At 41.6% G+C, this 16,812-nt stretch overlaps 1 protein-coding gene across 5 annotated transcripts in view; it reads left to right on the top strand.

Annotated features, from left to right (window-relative positions):
- HCFC2 (host cell factor C2) overlaps positions 1-14,670 on the top strand; it is a 31,516-nt gene extending 16,846 nt beyond the window's left edge. For 4 of the 5 annotated variants that reach the window (XM_090043198.1, XM_090043199.1, XM_090043197.1 and 1 more), the window contains 5 exons: positions 1,428-1,504; positions 2,236-2,376; positions 3,162-3,347; positions 6,290-6,575; positions 10,879-14,670. In XM_090043198.1, the coding sequence (XP_089899324.1) occupies positions 1,428-1,504; positions 2,236-2,376; positions 3,162-3,347; positions 6,290-6,575; positions 10,879-10,904 (716 nt within the window). In that variant the 3' untranslated portion in view covers positions 10,905-14,670. The other variant, XM_090043196.1, reaches the window with a different exon arrangement.
- Positions 14,671-16,812: the final 2,142 nt, after the last annotated feature.

The following is a 16,812-nucleotide window of genomic DNA, read 5'->3' as shown; positions in this document are numbered from 1 at the left end:
CCATGCATATCATAACTGCTTGGATTCCATAGAGCTAAATTTGCACATTCAATGTGGGCTCCCTCAGTTTGCCTCAGCAGAATTGTACTGGTACACTGGGCAGCCCTGGTTGGCTGACCTAAACTGCCTGTGTCTCCCTGCAGCACAATGTGAGATTTGTGAAGGGGATGTATTCTGTTCCCTGCTTGGCTAGAGCAGCAGAGTTCAGTAGGTGACATGTTCCCTGGCTGGGAGTGTAGGGCTGCTGTGGCTTCTCTTGGAGGACAACATGTACAGATAGTCACACTCCCAGGAGCAAGTCTCTTGGGAGCAATTTAACCCTGGCTGTTCCGTGGTAATTTCTCCCCTGCCCACACCCTCGCGGCCCCCCCCCCCCCTCCACACCCCCCAGAGCAACCATTTTTGCTCTGGGTGAAAAATCCTGAACTTCTGTATACTTGTGGTTTCTTCTGGGACAGCAGCAACTCTCCCAGGGGAAACCGAATATCTCTACATGGCCTAGGAATCCACTGTTCAGGTAACAATGATGGCCAGTTTTGGTGCCTGTAACGCATGTCTATCTCTCTGAATTAGCAAAGATGGTCAGAGGTTGCCATTTGACTTTCTCAGCATTGTGGAGCCTCATACCAAAGATGAACAGTTCATAAGATAAATTCATTACATTTGCAGTGGTTTTTTTCATAAGCTGATTTGAAATGTCTGAAATAAACAGTTAATGTAAACTTCCAGTGCAAAATAGCTTAATGGAAGTGAAGAGTCAAAACTTGCTCTAGCCTGAGAATAACTGAGAAGCATGTCCTTGTTTAACCTTCTTGTAATACTGCTTGTAGGTGCAAGATATTTTGTTCGGGGTTTTGTTTGTTTGTTTGTTTTTAAAAAAGACGTGTCAAGCCTGAATACTAACACAATCTTCCTTTGTTCACGTATTTGGAATAATGATTCAGATTTGTTTAAATCTTGACTAAAAAGTTTCTCATCCTATTACTACTTAATGTACTTTGTTGTATTCTGTTCAGATGTCTTGGCTGTAATTATTTGTGTGAGCATTGCATTAAAAATCAGCTGTTTAATGCTGACTGGGCAGTATATGCCTCAGTCTGATCTATTCTCACACAGTTGAACTCTGTCGCTATTTAGATGCAGTTCCAGACCCGAAGTCTTAATTCAGTATTGGGTCTTCTGTTTGCAATATCAAAAAAAATTTACAGTGGTCTGTAAAATTTAATAATACAAGTAACTGATGATTAACAGTTGAATTTATTAGTATTATTCAGGCTGTAAACACATTTTTATTGTTTTACGAACAATTCTATCTATAATATTAGACTTCTGCAAAAATGCTTACCAAATGAAGCTGTGAAGTTTCTGTGTTTACATGAAAATGTTCTGAGTCAACTAATAGCTTTTAATATAATTCTTGTTTCTAGTGGATGAATCAACTTTTATAATGCAGTCAAATAGGGTCAGCCCTGGACAAAGAAATGATACAAATGAACACTTACCTGTAAGTATGTGACCTTATCTAATCAGAACTAATAAATGTTATTTTACTGTTTTTAGAGGGGCCTTCACACTTAAAGAATAACAACATGTTTTACTCCACAGCGTTATGGTGAATAATCCAGTCCAATTGCAAACAATTTGGTTTTATTGAAGCAATTATTTTGGAAAGGAGAGGAGAAGGCTTAGTTACACAATTAAATTCTAAACCCGCTTGTTTATCACTCAGTACAGTAGAACTATCTGTGTACATGATTATAAAGTATGGTTTCTCTGCACGATAATAAATGATTTCTGTATACAGTACTTCAGCTGAAAGTATGTATTCTTGTAGTTCATTTAATGAAGATCCCTTGAAACTCTGAGATGTTAGTACAGAACTGCTTAGAACTTTGTAGACTAAAGTGGTGATGTCCTTCTTGGAAGAGACCCCCTTTCCATGGCATGATGCTCAGAGATAGCAACAGAATATGAGCTGTCTGTTTGTAATACTGTACGTTGTGACAGCTAGCTAGCTAGGTACTACCTGCATACCTTCGGAGTTGGATTTTTGAGGAACCGACACTTTTAACCAATTTAAGTACTCAGCGTTTTTAACTACATTTCAAATAATGATAAAATGTAACATACCAGAGTGATTGGGAATCAATATGTGTATCCGAGTCTTGAAATGTGACTTTTTTTATATTACATTGAAGTATGGATGGTCTACATAACATGTTCCTCAAATACTAGAAAACTACCCCATTAAGGCAGATGGCAACAGTGAAAACAAGAGAACGACAGTGGTATGATGTGGGAATTTTTAAAAACAGCAGTGCTTTGGTGAGCCAGTTCTACTTGCTACCAGAAGAAAAAGCAAGCATCTCAAATAAGGTAGCTGCTATGTTGTTTGTTCTTCCTTTCCTTCCTTCCTTCAATTTGTTGCCCAGGTTTTCTAACTCTTGAGATTGGAACTTGGAAACTTTCTGATTACAGAACATGAAAACTGTAATCTCTAAAATGCAAAGTGAGGCTTGAAATTGTTGCAGATGCATATCTTAGAAGCTATTTATGCAGTTGCCTTCAGTTTTGAGGGGAGGGGAACAAAATCCATTCACAGACACAGGAAGGTGAAGTCTGGTCAAGAAGTGCTTTTCAGGAAGTATAAATAAAGAATTGCACTCTTTGATTTTTTTTGTCTTAACTTTAATACCACTGATGAAGGTGATTTTTTTCCCTTTTATTTAGTAGTAGAAGTATAATGTATTATTTAGAGTGTTTTTCAAGAAAAGTAATAGAGCTGTGCAACTAATGAAAATTAATTCCATGTTTCTTACCAAAAAAACCATTTCTTCTGTTTTGCTCAATAGCCTGCCGTTTTCACAGACTTTGACAATGATGATCAGCTAAGCTTTATCAGCCCGGTCAGTCAGGCATGTCTCACAGTGAAACAGTGGTCAAAAATTGCTTTACACATAGCAATTAAAAGCTTTTCTTCCCAGGCTTTGAGGATCTGTGGCCTTGAAGCTGTTAAGCAGCTTTGCTATCCAAGAAGTATCATCTCTACTACCGTACACATTTAAAAACTGTAGCTTAAGAATTAACACTTAAAGGTAATTTCTGTAATATAACAGTTTAATTTTAAACTTATGTGAATTTTGTATCATTTAAATTTTCAGACGGAAAAGGAAGATGTTCCGGACTACAGGTTACTTAAGAAACAGGATCTCCTTCCAGGCACGGTGTACAGGTTCAGAGTTGCTGCAATTAATGGGTGTGGTGTAGGCCCTTTTAGTAAAGTCAGTGAATTTAAAACTTGCATCCCTGGTTTTCCTGGGGCACCTTCAACGGTCAAAATCACCAAGGTGAGAGGCTGAGATAATTAAACATTATGGAGACTAAAATGCTAAGGTTTTGTTAGCTGACTTAACCTCGGAATTTGTGGGTTCTATTCTTGAGTGCATCTTATAAGAAATAGTATCAAAATTAGGTGGCTAAATTATGCTTTCTGTAATGCTTCCACTGGATTTACTATAAACCACCCATATTTACACTCGGTGTTATGAGGGGAAGAGATGTTGGTTATCGCAACTAAGACTCTTTTTTTTTTTTTTTTTTACCAGACAGCTGGTATGTTAAAATAGATAGCGTCTGCATTTATTAGACCTCTGGCTTTGACTTCAAATCCTTGTCTTTAAAAATAAAATGTGGGGTGGGGAAGATAGGTGAGAGGAGGGGCAGGGAGAAGGAGGGGTTGACAAAAAGCAAGAGAACCAAAGATCCGTATGTAAATACACACACCTCAGATGATGTAGAACAGGATGGGCACAATACAGCCCATGGGCTGGATCTGGCTCATCAGTTGACTGTATGCAACCAGTGTCTGCTCTGGGGTGGGAGCACAGTGTGGGCTGCCCCAAGTTGGGCTCGGCCCCATGCGGAGCATGTTGGGTGGCAGCCGTAGGCCAGATGAGGGTGGGGGTGGGCAGAGGTGGGGTGGATCAATTGTGCTGCATATGCCTTCTGCTCCCTCCCCCAACCCCCAGTTGGCTCCTGGAACCTGGCAACCAGGCACCCACATTACCCCTGCGCTCTCACCCCCTTCCTACGCACAATATACAAGAGCAGGGGTAGGCATCCCTTGGCACTCATCATGGAGTATGGCAAGTGAAGGCATTTTCCTTGACATGTGTGCCTTGGGGAGGGTGGCGGGGGAGCTTCTACATGCCCAATCCTTATTGTGGCAGTGCAGCCCCAACCCCATTCCCCGCTGTCCTCCTCAGCATTTGTGTACCTGCTGCTGGCAGTGAGCCGGGCTAGGGTTCTGCAGCCCATGCTGAGCTGCTTGCAGCCTTCCTGCTGCCTGCTGTGAGCAGCTTGGCCTATGTGGTGGGCAGAAGGGGCCTGCCCAGAGCCTGCGTGGGCTGTAGAAGGCACCTGGGAGGCTGCAAGCAGCTGTGTCAAGGTCAGGGAATCCCAGCCCACTCATTGCTGGTGGCAGTTGCACGTGCCTCGGGCTAGGCTGTAGGGAAGGGGCCGGGCCTGGGCTGCCCCAACAAGCATTGGGCCTCTCGTGGCACACCTGCTACCTGCCTCAAGCACACCTGCAACCTCAACTTTGTAAGATGCTAGCATTTTTGGCACTCTGCCCAAAAATATTTGCTGACCCCTGTACAAATGAATGAATTCATTTTGAGCTATTATGTATGCTACTCAAAAAAACCCCATAAATAAGGACAGATATATTTTTAAAATAAAATTAAAATGTGTTATAGTAAATGGTTGAATTTTTTTTTTTAATACATTGTTTTTATCTACAATTTATTAAACTGATATCTTCTGAAAGATTTTGTATGCAGCCCTCGACAGCTCATCAAAACTCATTAAGTGGCCTGCCAGCTGAAATAATTGCTCATCCTCCATGTAGAAGGGCAGCAAGCATGATCAGGGGACTGGGAGAGACTTGCATATGAAGAGAAACTGAATAGGGTGGGACTTTTTTAAGCTCTGAAGAGAATTGATCAAAGAGGGCATGATAGAGGTTCACAAACTAATAAATAGTGCAGAGAAAGTAAATATTGATATTCTCTCTCATTACAATTAGCAGACCTAAAATTTTAACTATTAAGTACAAAAATTAAAAGTTTATCCTCTCTCTGCATCAGCATCCAGTCTGCCACCGTGAGATGGGATGCTGAGATGAGTGTGTACCTATGGTCTGACCCTGTTCTTGGGCAGTTCTTGGAGTTTGAAAAGTGAAATTTCAGATTTATTTAAAAAAAATCTAAGAAGTTATAATCTTTAAAATTGGCCATGGTTCCTAAAAGTGATTTGACATGCCATTATAAGACCTGGAATCTATCTTGAATCTCTTCAGTTGCAAACTGCCAGACCAATATTTTGTACTTCTGGTGCTACTGTATTTTTGTTTGTTTGATACATGTGTGAGCCAGAGGATAAGTTGTCTTGTCTTGTCTTGTTTTTGCCAATAGTGGCATTGGCTTTGCATTGTAACAGGGATAAGTAGTAATAGTAAGTACCTGAACAACAAAAACAGAAGCTGTGAGAGAGAATAAACAAGTAACAGGTTGGAGGAAAAATGTTCTTTTAAACCAGGGATTGGCAACATCTTTGGGTAGAGTGCCAAAAACACCTGCAACCTCAACTTGTAAGATGTTGGCATACTAGGGCAATTGACAGGGGAGCCGTGGAGGGCCCAGTCCTTGTTGTGGTAGTGCAGCCTTGGCTGCTTCCCTGCTGTCGTACTGTTTTCTGTCCTTGCCCCCCAGGCTTGAGTGTACCCGCTGCCAGCTACAAGTTGGGCTGGGGCTCTGCAGACCCCAGTGCAGCCACTTGCAGTCTCCCAGCTGCCTGCCACTGCCAGCCCAGGCTCTGGCCAGGTCCTTGCTGCCCGTTACAGAGCTTGGGTTGCTCACAGTGGGTGGTGGGGAGCCTGCAAGCAGCTGCACGAGGGTCTACAGAGCCCTGGCCCGGCTTATTGCCAGCGGCAGATGTACACATGCTTCAAGGTGGATGGGAGGGAAGCGGCTGGGGCTGCACTGCCACAGCAAAGATCAGGCCCCTTGCAGCTCCCCTGCCATCCATCCCGAATCACATGGGCCAAGCAGAATGCCTTCACGTGCCACATTCTGGCGTGCGTGCTGGGGGTTGCCTACCCCTGTTTTAAATTCTCTCTATTTAATGGCAGTGGAACTTTATGCAATGTATTGAATTCTACAGTGGAATATCAAGTATGTTATGCTTATATACAGCTAATGATTGATTGATTGATTGATTGATTTCTTAGAGTGTGGATTGCATTCATCTTTCATGGGAGCCTCCTGCTTCACCCTCTGGAAATATCTTGGAATATTCAGCTTACTTAGCTGTTCGTACCACACACATACAGGAAAATCCAAATCAGCTTATGTTTATGAAAATATACTGTGGTCTTAAAACATCTTGTATAGTGACTGCGGCACAGCTTTCAAATGCCCATGTTGATTACACTGCTAGACCTGCTATTGTATTCAGGATTTCTGCAAAGAATGAGAGAGGATATGGTCCAGCCACTCAAGTTCGATGGCTCCAAGGTAAAGTGGATACCAAATGTACTGTTTAAACAGGATTCAGCTTTGCTTTAGGAAAACTGTTAATGCAAAACTCTTCAGTTCTCCAGAGCAGCATGTATGAAGTTCTTAAAAATTTGATCTCTGTGGCTAAGTACAAACGGTCAAAAAGCCCAAGGCTGTATCAGTTCAATCTTTGCAGGTTGGTCTAAGCTGTGTAGATTGGACCAATAAGCAAGTGAACAGACATTCACTTTTGATTCTGGAAATGCATCTATACATCTGCAGTGACTCAGGCCAGAAACCAGGGGGCTCTAGTGCATGCCTCCTGGCTGGGCTGGGGCACAGCTTGGGTCAAGGCTAGCCCACTCACCCTGTGGGGGAGGTGCAAAGCATCCTGGGGTGATGGGGGACTGAGAGTTAACTTGAATCTGAAGGGGATTTGGGACAGAAGTTCAGTAAACAGATTTAATCTAAATCAGTTAAGTTTGATACTACATCCATCCAGGTTTATCTTAAAATGGTTATGAGCACTTTGAAAGTGGTTTATGTGCACTGAACTTCTGTTGTGTTACAGATTTGAATTAGTTTCTAATCACTTATACCAGTTTTACATGTAATTTCTGCCCTTATCTTATGAATATTCTGTACAGGTTTTACAAGAAAGGAGTGCTTCTATTTCACTTCAGTGTTTATATGTGAAATACCATACTTACTCAAATATAAGATGGGGTGTTTTTTCCCCCCCAGTCTACATGGGGAAACTCCTTTTCTTACATATGCATACAGGGAACCCTCATTAAATACATTGTCTATGATTAAATTGATGTGAAGCAGCATGTGCTTAGTAATGGAAACCAACTATGAAGTTGATTAAATGCAGCCAAAACTCAGTATGACTATAAAATACATGGCCCATACGGGTCAAATACATGTATAGGTTTTTAATTTTTTTATTTGTTTTTCTTTGGCCCTTAAACAAACAAACAAAACCAGGGAACTAGTACCAGGCCTGGAGGTACTGCAATACCAGGCTAGCACCAGCAGGACTAGAGCCAGCCCTGCACATTCCCCTTGGTGCCAAAAATACTATGGTTAGTGAAACTCACCTGAATATGATGCATGGCAGTGTCCATTGTATTCAGCCCTTCTCAGCTCTTTCAAATCATGGTGAACCACTATACTGAATACATCTTGGCTTCTTCATTCCCATGGCTGAGCTGCACTTTTCTTTCCCATTTCCAATTATTCCTTTTTCTTCACCATCCTTCAGTGTCTAGGAAACATCACCAAATGGGGCCCTAAACAGTATACCCAGAATTCCTCTGTTGGCCCCTCAGCCTATTATATATTATTAGTGTAGACCTGCCCTCCATAAGGTAGACCCAGGGCAAGTAAGCATGTGCCTGGCACCCTCGTGTGGCTTAAACCACCATGCACCCCTCTGGCATCCCACTGTGGCCTCCACACTCTCTTTTTTTTCAGCCTCACCCAAGCCACCAGTTGAAAGTGTAACCAAGGAGTAAGCCTTCTGGCTGTAACACAAACTAAGCCCTCCCTTGCTCTGAACATGAGCAATAGTTACCTACCTGTGTAATGAGGCTTCCCTTGACCCCAGGTAATATTGCTCTGTAGGGCACCAGCACTTTGCCTTCCTCAAAATAACCCCACTCTGGACTCTGTCTCTGCCCTAAGTTACATCCCCCTGCAAGTCAGCAGCATTCTTCTTGCGTTAGTCCTAGGCTACCCCAGGTGTAAGCCAGGAGCTCTCTGCAACTCCTGCCACAGCTCTTTCTTGTGCAGCCTTCAGGGTCAGACTGCCTCCCCTGGCACAGGGTCCATGTTTGTGTACCTCCTGGGCTGTCCCCCTTTCAGTCATGTGGCTCCCTGAGTGGCCACAGGTGCTTCCTGATTTAGCTTGCTGGCTTGACCCCCAGGGTGACTTGCTGCTGTCCTCTGCTATCATAATAACTTGTCTCCCATGTAGGGTTCTAGCTGAGTTATACTGTAGCGCAGCTAGTTCTGCAGTAAGTACTTGTAGCAGGTAAATCCCTAGGTAGCTGTTCCCTGTCAGCTCATAATAAGCAGCTTTCCCTGTCTGAAGGCTCACCCTGCTGTTCCTTTTCTATTAAATTAACAGGAGCCTTTGGCTCTGTTACTCCCTCTCCCCCATTTCCCCTCCTGTATTTGACTTATACACATATACTGTACAGTGCTGAGATCTGGGGTCACCATAGCTTGAAACACTGCTGGGACCCAGCCCAGTGAAAAGTCATGTGGCTTTTGAATTTGGCTTAATATCAAGAATAGTTTGTACTGTACATAAGTAGGTTAAGAAGTGCTGCTTAAGAGATGTGTTTATGGAGCACCTGTGCCAAAACTTGCAGCAGTTTCAAAAAAGGTAATATGCACCAGCTGGGGATGAACTCAGTTACTCCATGCATGTTATTTCAAAGCTGATGCTTTCAGATTTGCCCCTCACTTCCATGTACTCAGGGAGAGCAGGGTCTGACAGTAAAGGGGTGAAAGGAAAGGGCCGCATGGAGAAGAAGTTCTGGTGGGGGAGCAGAGGGCCCCCCAGATCTATTTTCCCTGCTGTAGCAGTGGGAAGGGGACAAATTCAAGGCAAACTTGCAATAATTGGATTCTACATCTGGAAAATTATAACAAATTTTCCGTATGTAGTTCCTAATTATTGGAGGTGTTGGCTTATATTTGAGTAAATATAGTAATAGCAACTGCAGAATTAGTTCACTAATTTGGGTGCACACCCAGGCGGAAGAAAGAATACATTGTTTTACCCTAAGAACTATTTAAAACAAAATTAAATTCCCCCAAATTTTTATCCTGCTGATGCCAACCAGTAACCTAGTTACTAATGAGTTGGTTCCTCCTGCCTTTTATTCCCTTAAGGAGAATAATGTTTGCTGTCAGATGAGGAGAATTAATTCTGTTCACTATGTCTGTCATTTCTAGTAGAGGTAATGAAATCACTGCATTTTTTTAAATTGCTAAAATCACAGTGGTTTTTTGGCTCATTGGATCAGTGAGCTGTTTATCATTTCTTAATCACCTCTGCAATATAATTGCAGCATTCGGTTTGAAAGTAAAAGTACTGTTTTCTATGTAAAAAAATAACGTAATGTGAGGAAAAGACAATTTAAAAGAATCCTCCCTGGTGTTAGACATTCTAGGCCAGGAGTCGGCAACCCCCAGCACATGTACCAGAGAATGGCACGCAAGGCCATTTTGTTCAACACGTCACAGCCACCTCAGGCTCTGGGCAGCTACCGCTGACCCATGGAGCCCAAGCTGCTCGCAGCAGGCAGCCAGGAAGCTGTAAGTTCTGCTGCAAGCAGGTTGGGCTTCATGGCTGGCAGCAGCTGCCCAAAGCCCTGGCTGGTGGCAGCTGGGAGGCTGCAGCAGCTGCACTGGGCTCTGGAGCTCCAGGTGGACTCCATGTTGGTGGCTACATGTGCGCCTCCAGGAAGACAGCAGAGAGGCAGGGGGACTGAGGCAGTGCAGCCTTGGCCCCTCCCTTGCTGTCTGCTTGGAGGCTCCATGTGCAGCCACCATAGAGCCAATGCCAGTGCTCTGAGCCTAGTGCAGCTGTTTGCAGTGTGCTTGCTGCAGCTGCCCAAAGCCCAGGCCATCTGTGGCAGGCAGCCGGGAGGCTGCAAAGAGCTGCATTGGGCTTCAGAATTCTTGGCCAGGTTCCATGGTGACAGCAGCAACTGCATGCATGCCTCTGGGTGGGCAGTGGGGGAGAAGCCAGGGTTGCACTGCCTCAGGCCCTTTCCTGCCCAGAGTGCACATGCAACCTACACAGGGCTGGGGCTCCAGAGCCTGGTGCAGCTGTTTGCAGCCTCCCGACTGCCTGCCACAGTTGGTCCAGGCTTTGGGCAACTGCAGCAGGTGGCAGAAAGGCTTCAAACAGCTGCACTAAGTCCCAATACCAGCTCTGTTGACGGTGGTGACTGCAAATGCACTTTGGGGCACCAGGGGGGAGGGGGTGGGGCTGAAGCAGTGCTGCCTGCCTGGAGGTGCCTGTGCAGCCGCTGCCAGCAATGAGGATCAAGGAACGGGGCCCCTCAGCTCGTCCGCGGTCTGCCTCTGGCATGCTAAGTCAAGGCATGTGTTGGGGTTGTGGTGTTTTTGGCACTGTGGCCAAAAACATTGCTGACCCCATTCTAGTGAAGGTTTTGGCAAAAGCATTTATACCAAAATGTCTGAATATAAACTTAAATAACTATTTACTCTAGTCAGCATGTTTGACCACTTACAAAGGTATGGAATGTTTAACAATGTCTCTCTTTCTTTTTTGCAGAAATGAAAACATCAAGTTTAAAGTAGAAGCAGTGTAATAAGTCAAGTTTGAATGTAGTAGTTATAATTAACACTTGTACTATTTTGTAAATGCTCCAAATATTTTATTTTTGCATTGTTTTTATCTTAAAATTATATAGCCTCTTTTTTTTCATTTTAAGCATCAGCATTATATCACCTTGCCTGGGTTTAATTACTCCATGGAATTAGTTTTTATGGAAGGTGGAAAAATTAGATTCTGACCATTTTCTATTTAATAGCCACTTTGATAGTTAATTTTAACTATCACCTGTTTTTTAAATCTATAATTGGCTTTTGAAGCAGAATTTAATCTTGTGCACCTGTGATTGTTACAGATTTCTGCCACTTGTTTTAGTATTCAAAGATGAGCTTGTAGGGAATGTGATTGCACAGTTATTTCATGAAGACTTGGTCTGTGAGCAAATTCTTTTTGAGTTGTATACCACATTGTTGCTGTGGTATGAGTGCAAGAAAACATTTCCAGTTATTATATAGTAACTTAAAATGTATAGGATATTTTAATATATGCTTTTTGTAAAGAAACAATTTTTTTCTACTATTTGTAACAAATATCTTAAATCTTTAAAGGTATCCCCTAAAGATATACAAAATATAGAAACAAGTCATTTTTCTTAAGAAAAACAAACTCAATGTAAATGCACTACTAGTAGTTATGATTTTTCCTTTTCTAGTTGTACAAATCTTAAACTTGTAAATATAAAATGTTTACAAGAGGCCTTTTTGGTCTGTTATTAAACCCTCCATGGGATTCATTCTTCTTGTTTTTATCCATATGCTCTGCTTTTAGCATATGCTTGCTTTTTGCACTAAAAATAACTTACCTCATTCTTTTGTTTGTAATCAGTTGTTTGCTTCCATAACATTTCTGTAATGCTTCTGTTTAAAATGTAACCAAAGTTTTAAAATACGTGGTAAGCAGTTTTGCACATATTATGCTAACTTTGTAAACATATCTATTCCAGTTAGGCTTCATAAGTGCTCATTTGCTTTACCTATATACTCCCCCATCAAGTCCATTATTTTCCTTTTTACCTAGCTATCATTTTTTTTTTATCAAGTAGCTTGCTATTTAGGTCAGAAAGAATCACTGTTGGGAAGAGAGGTTGATCCATTCCTGTGCTAAAGAAAACATTTGTTTGCAGTAGTGAAACAGAGGTAACATTTTAAATCCTGCTTATAAAAAGTTGTTTACCAAAGTGTAGAGTAAAATGGCTGAGCTGTGCAAGGTTTAGGTTTTTAGCTGAATAAATTGAGGCATTTAATAAGATTTTTTTTTATCAAATCTGAATTTCTGTACATGTGCAATGAAATTTATACTTTGCACTTTAAACTTGTCCCTCAATGCCAAAAAAATATATATCAAGGTGGAATTACATGCTTCTTCTTAAACTTGTCTTAAGAACCCTCTAAATATAGAATATAAAACAAGTATGAACATGCCTGTTTCACTTTTTTGTGGGGGAAGAATTGGGAAAGTATTTTTGAAAAGATTTAATAACCCAGATATTCTTGAGCAAATTTTATGGCCAAGTTTTCGGACCCTTGAAAGTAGAGTTCATAATGGAAGCGCTAATACAGCCTTAGCTAGTGCAGCGCAATCTGTAATGCCATATGGAAATGCTGGGGACCTTAAATCCTCAATGTACAGTTGATTTATGACATAGGAGTAATATAAATAACTTGACTCCAAAGAGGAAGAGGAAAAAACCCTTGTGTTTTTGTTTACGATGACTGATGTCAGCAGATTCACTAGAAGCAGTGTTTACATTCTGAAAATATATAATAAGGCTTTTTCCTGCAGATGGACAGGTTTTAAAACATTTTGTTTAAGTCTGCTTCATCAGTTTAGTCTTTGATGCTATCTATTAGGGGTGCGCGAAGCTTTGGTCGCCAGTTTGATTCTGAGAAGATTCGGCCCAATTCAGAGGCTAAATCACCGAATCGGAAGACCAAAAAAACCCCTCCCAATTGATTCGGAAAAGAATTCGGAGATTCGGAAGGCAGTCTTTCAGAGAGAAACTGAGAAGAGGGAGGGGGAGCTGAGGGAAGGGGGGAAGACTGACATCTGTAGCTGGCCAGTGACTGTGATCTTTCCCTGAGTCCCCTTCCAATCGCAGTGCTCTGGGGGAGAGACATAGAAAGAGCATATAAGCCTTTGTCTAGAGCCTTTCTATCCCTTTTGTGAGCTGTTTCTGCCTGAGCAAAAGGGGCAGGCAGCTGACCCAGAAACAAGTGGGCGGGCAGTGATCTAACCAGCACTGGGAAGGCTCCCTGTTACAGGCTGCCATCCCTGCTGTTTTCATCCAAATTTGGTTTGGCACACACAAGTGACACCAGTTTTGGTTTCAGCTGTTTGAGGTGCAGTTTCCCAGAAACCCCTGCATCTATTTCTTTGAATCCTGGCAGGCTTCGTGCCCTCAGAAGGGGCTGCCATCTGTGCTGTTTTTATCCAGATCTGCCAAAAAATGACAGTTATAGGTATTTCAGTGATTTCCCCATTATAGTCTATGGCCGAATTATCAAATCTCTCCAAATCAGTGCTGAATCTTCCAAATCCAATTCGGCCGAATCTATTCAGAGATTCAGATCACCGTCCTGAATTGAATCGCTGTCCTCCAAGTCAGCCGAATCCGAATCAAATACTTCCCTATTCGCACAGGCATATTAACTAACAAAATCTCTACTTGCACACAAGCTGTAACTAGAAGAATATATCTTGGTTTGTTTTTACTAGTACTGTGAAAGATGCCTTTAGAGAAAACTCTTGTGGCTTTCATTTTGGATTTTTTGGTTGATAGCTGTGTTTTGTAGGAATGTTATTTAAAAATGAAGATCTGTTGAGGGGTGTCTGGGTGGGGCGTTTTGCACTTAGTTTCACATACTTTGCACTTTTTCTTTTTAAAGGGTATGTCATGACTACCAAAGGTAAAACTGGCTTTTGTCAATGAAAATATAATTTCTTTGTAAGCATACATTTTTTCCAGCTGGCTTTACATAGGCTGTCATGCTCTTCCATTTGTCCAGCTGAATAGCGAACATATGCAAATATCCTGTTTCAGTTCTTTGAAGTTTTACTTTAAAATTAAGTTGTGTTGCACAATGTAAAAATACATTTTCTGTGGTCTGCTTCTTAGAATTGTGCTTATGGAATGTCTAAATCTCACTTACCTGTGCTTTGTCTATAAACTCAATATTGGACAAATATTGATGCCTATTCCAATTTTAAAATTGATTTGAAATACTGTTGAAAGCAGCTGTTTTTAGGTACTGCATCATAAGTGCTTTCACATTTGTTGGTAAAATGTACTTAACAAAACCTGCATTGATCAGAATACAGTATCCATTTGTAGAAATTTTCTGGTTTATTAAACATGTTATAAAAGGTTTTTTTAATTATGTAAGTAGAAAACAGGCTTCCGATGGCAGACACTGCACCAACTTTTAACCTTAATGTTCTTGTAAAATTGGAAATGAAGTGAACAATAACCTACATTTTGTGTTTTAAAGTAATTATAGCAATATCTTAGTGTATAGTTTTGAAGTAGAGCACATGATGAGGAAGCCATAAAATGTGAAGATATAATAAATGTTGCCATGTCAATGATCTTGTTAATTTGAGGTGATCATAGTCCTTTGGCCTGTTACTACAGTGATCTCTACAAAGAAAGTTGACATTTTGTACAATAGAAAAAACTGATCTTGCTTCAAAGTATTGTTTGCTCTTTGTAATAAAGTGGTCCTTTCAAATGTATTACATTAAAGTGAAATGTATGTCTATGCTTCAAATCTAAATTGTTATGTGTATATAACCTGAAAAGCTTGCATTTCCTTCTCGTTCCCCATACGCAAGGTTCTTTTAAGATGGGTTTCTTCTGAGAAGAGGATACATTTTCTGATACTGATGGCTCGCATCTCTAGTACCATTCTCCTACAACAGGGTTCAGCTATGTTTTGTAAGAAGGCCTTAGGATGCAACCTGCTCACTGCAGTGATGTGCAGATCCCCTGCTACTGCCCTAGTACTCCTTGCTTTCTTGATGCCCCTCCTCACACTTCTCCCACCCAGTCTTTTTTTTACTGATGTAGAGGGTAGAAAGGAGGTAGGGCTCCGGTGTCAGCAGCAGCTGCATAGGTGAGAGATGGAGCACAGCACACATATGCACAGAGACAAATGGTAGGCAGAAAAGCTCTTGAAGCACACCCTCGTTTCCACTCCTGCCCAAGCTGTGATGACCTGGATCCAGCCTCTTTGGGCTGGGCTGTAGGTTGCTAACCCATGTCATAAAGCAACTTAATTGTACCAAGAAATGCTCTGGTCATTCAAATGTCTCCCTGCCTCCCCTAAAATTAAACTAGTCAGAAATGAAAGACAAATTAAATTGGTAAGTTTCACATTTTTAAATCCAATTTCATTCTTATGTAGAAGAGCACTTTCCACCAGCAAAACAGCTTGTGTTCTACAAGTGCATGCATTGCAGTTATGAATAGAATACCTTTACTTTATCTCTTAGTTAACACACATTGTGCGTTATGTTCAGTATTATTCCCAAACCATGTAATTCCACCTTGTTCATTGGAGCCTTGTTAAATTAACTGAAATAATCTGCCCTTTCTTATTATATGTAATAGCAGCTAGGATTGCCAGCTATTCCAGAATGTTATACTTGGATAGTTCCAAGATTCAATGAAGATAGTACAGAAAAGTTGCTTTGAAAATGTACCTTAAAGGTTAAACTGCTAGCTTTAACTAAGTTTTTAATTGAGTTATGAGGTCCTTTCCAGTTCTAGCTTCCCAGCTGACAGTAAGCAAAATAGTAAGGTTGTGTTGGATCAGTGACAAAATATGCTTATGAGGGGCTTTGACTGCCACCTTGGATGCTTTATGAACACATAGATGGATAGGTTGTTCTGGACTTCAGTTCTTCTGAAATTCATCCTTCCATGATCGGTCCCAATTTTGAAAACTTGAGATATACATATATTTTAATAGCATCACTCCCTTTAAGGGGAAAAATACACTTGTGCATAGAGCGATAGCACCTTACTTACTAATTCACCTTATTTGATGTATTATGAACATTCAGTTCTTGTTTCTTACCTTATCTACCCCAAAATACTGAAACCAGCAGCGCTCATGTGAACAAAATGATTTAAAGAAACATAAGTTTTGGTGAGCAAGCCCTGCCTTAAGTCTAGATCAGTAGTATTCAGCCTCCAGTCTGCAAACCAAATCTGGCCTGCAGAGCCTTGCCTTCCAACCCATGGGGTTTCCCAGGGGTCCAGAAACTTGATGGTAGGGAAGCAGTAGGTACAGTAATTGCTACTTCCCTACCACCACATTTCTGGATGTGTGGGGAGCATTGTGGGCCATATAATGACCCATGCCCTTAATTGTGCTGGTATGGCTACATCAATTGTGTTACTTCATGGCTACATCAGGGTGTGCAGGGTTGGACTGGCGCACTGGTTTGCACCCAGGACCCATCCCCACATTGGATCCAGCTTGCAGACTGACCTCATGCCACTCGTCTTGCCCACGGGGCTGGAAGATTGGGCACTACTGGTCTAGGTATAACTTTTAATATTTGCTAAGCAGCAAACAGCTTCCCTACAGCCAGGCTGCTTGCCATAAGCATGTAAGTCAGGGGGAGAGAACAAAAAAAGGGCAGATTAAACAAGCTACAATGCTAACAGGCATATTCTGTATCTTGTATAGCTCCTTGCTCATTTGTCAGTAATGGATTATCCTCACCTGCCTACAGAAGTCAGAAGTGGTCTAATGTGGTCTGCTTTTCTGTCCTTAGCACCTCCATTTTTCTAACCATTTATTTTCTTATAGAACTTCAGGCATGTGTACACATTTATGGGACTCAATCTATAATCATGCATCTTAC

The sequence above is a fragment of the Crocodylus siamensis genome, chromosome 4, assembly GCF_052110815.1.
Source record: "Crocodylus siamensis isolate JL-2025a chromosome 4, ASM5211081v1, whole genome shotgun sequence".
NCBI lineage: Eukaryota > Metazoa > Chordata > Crocodylia > Crocodylidae > Crocodylus > Crocodylus siamensis.
Note: the sequence above shows the minus strand (reverse complement) of the source record. Positions and strands in the feature narration are given on the sequence as shown.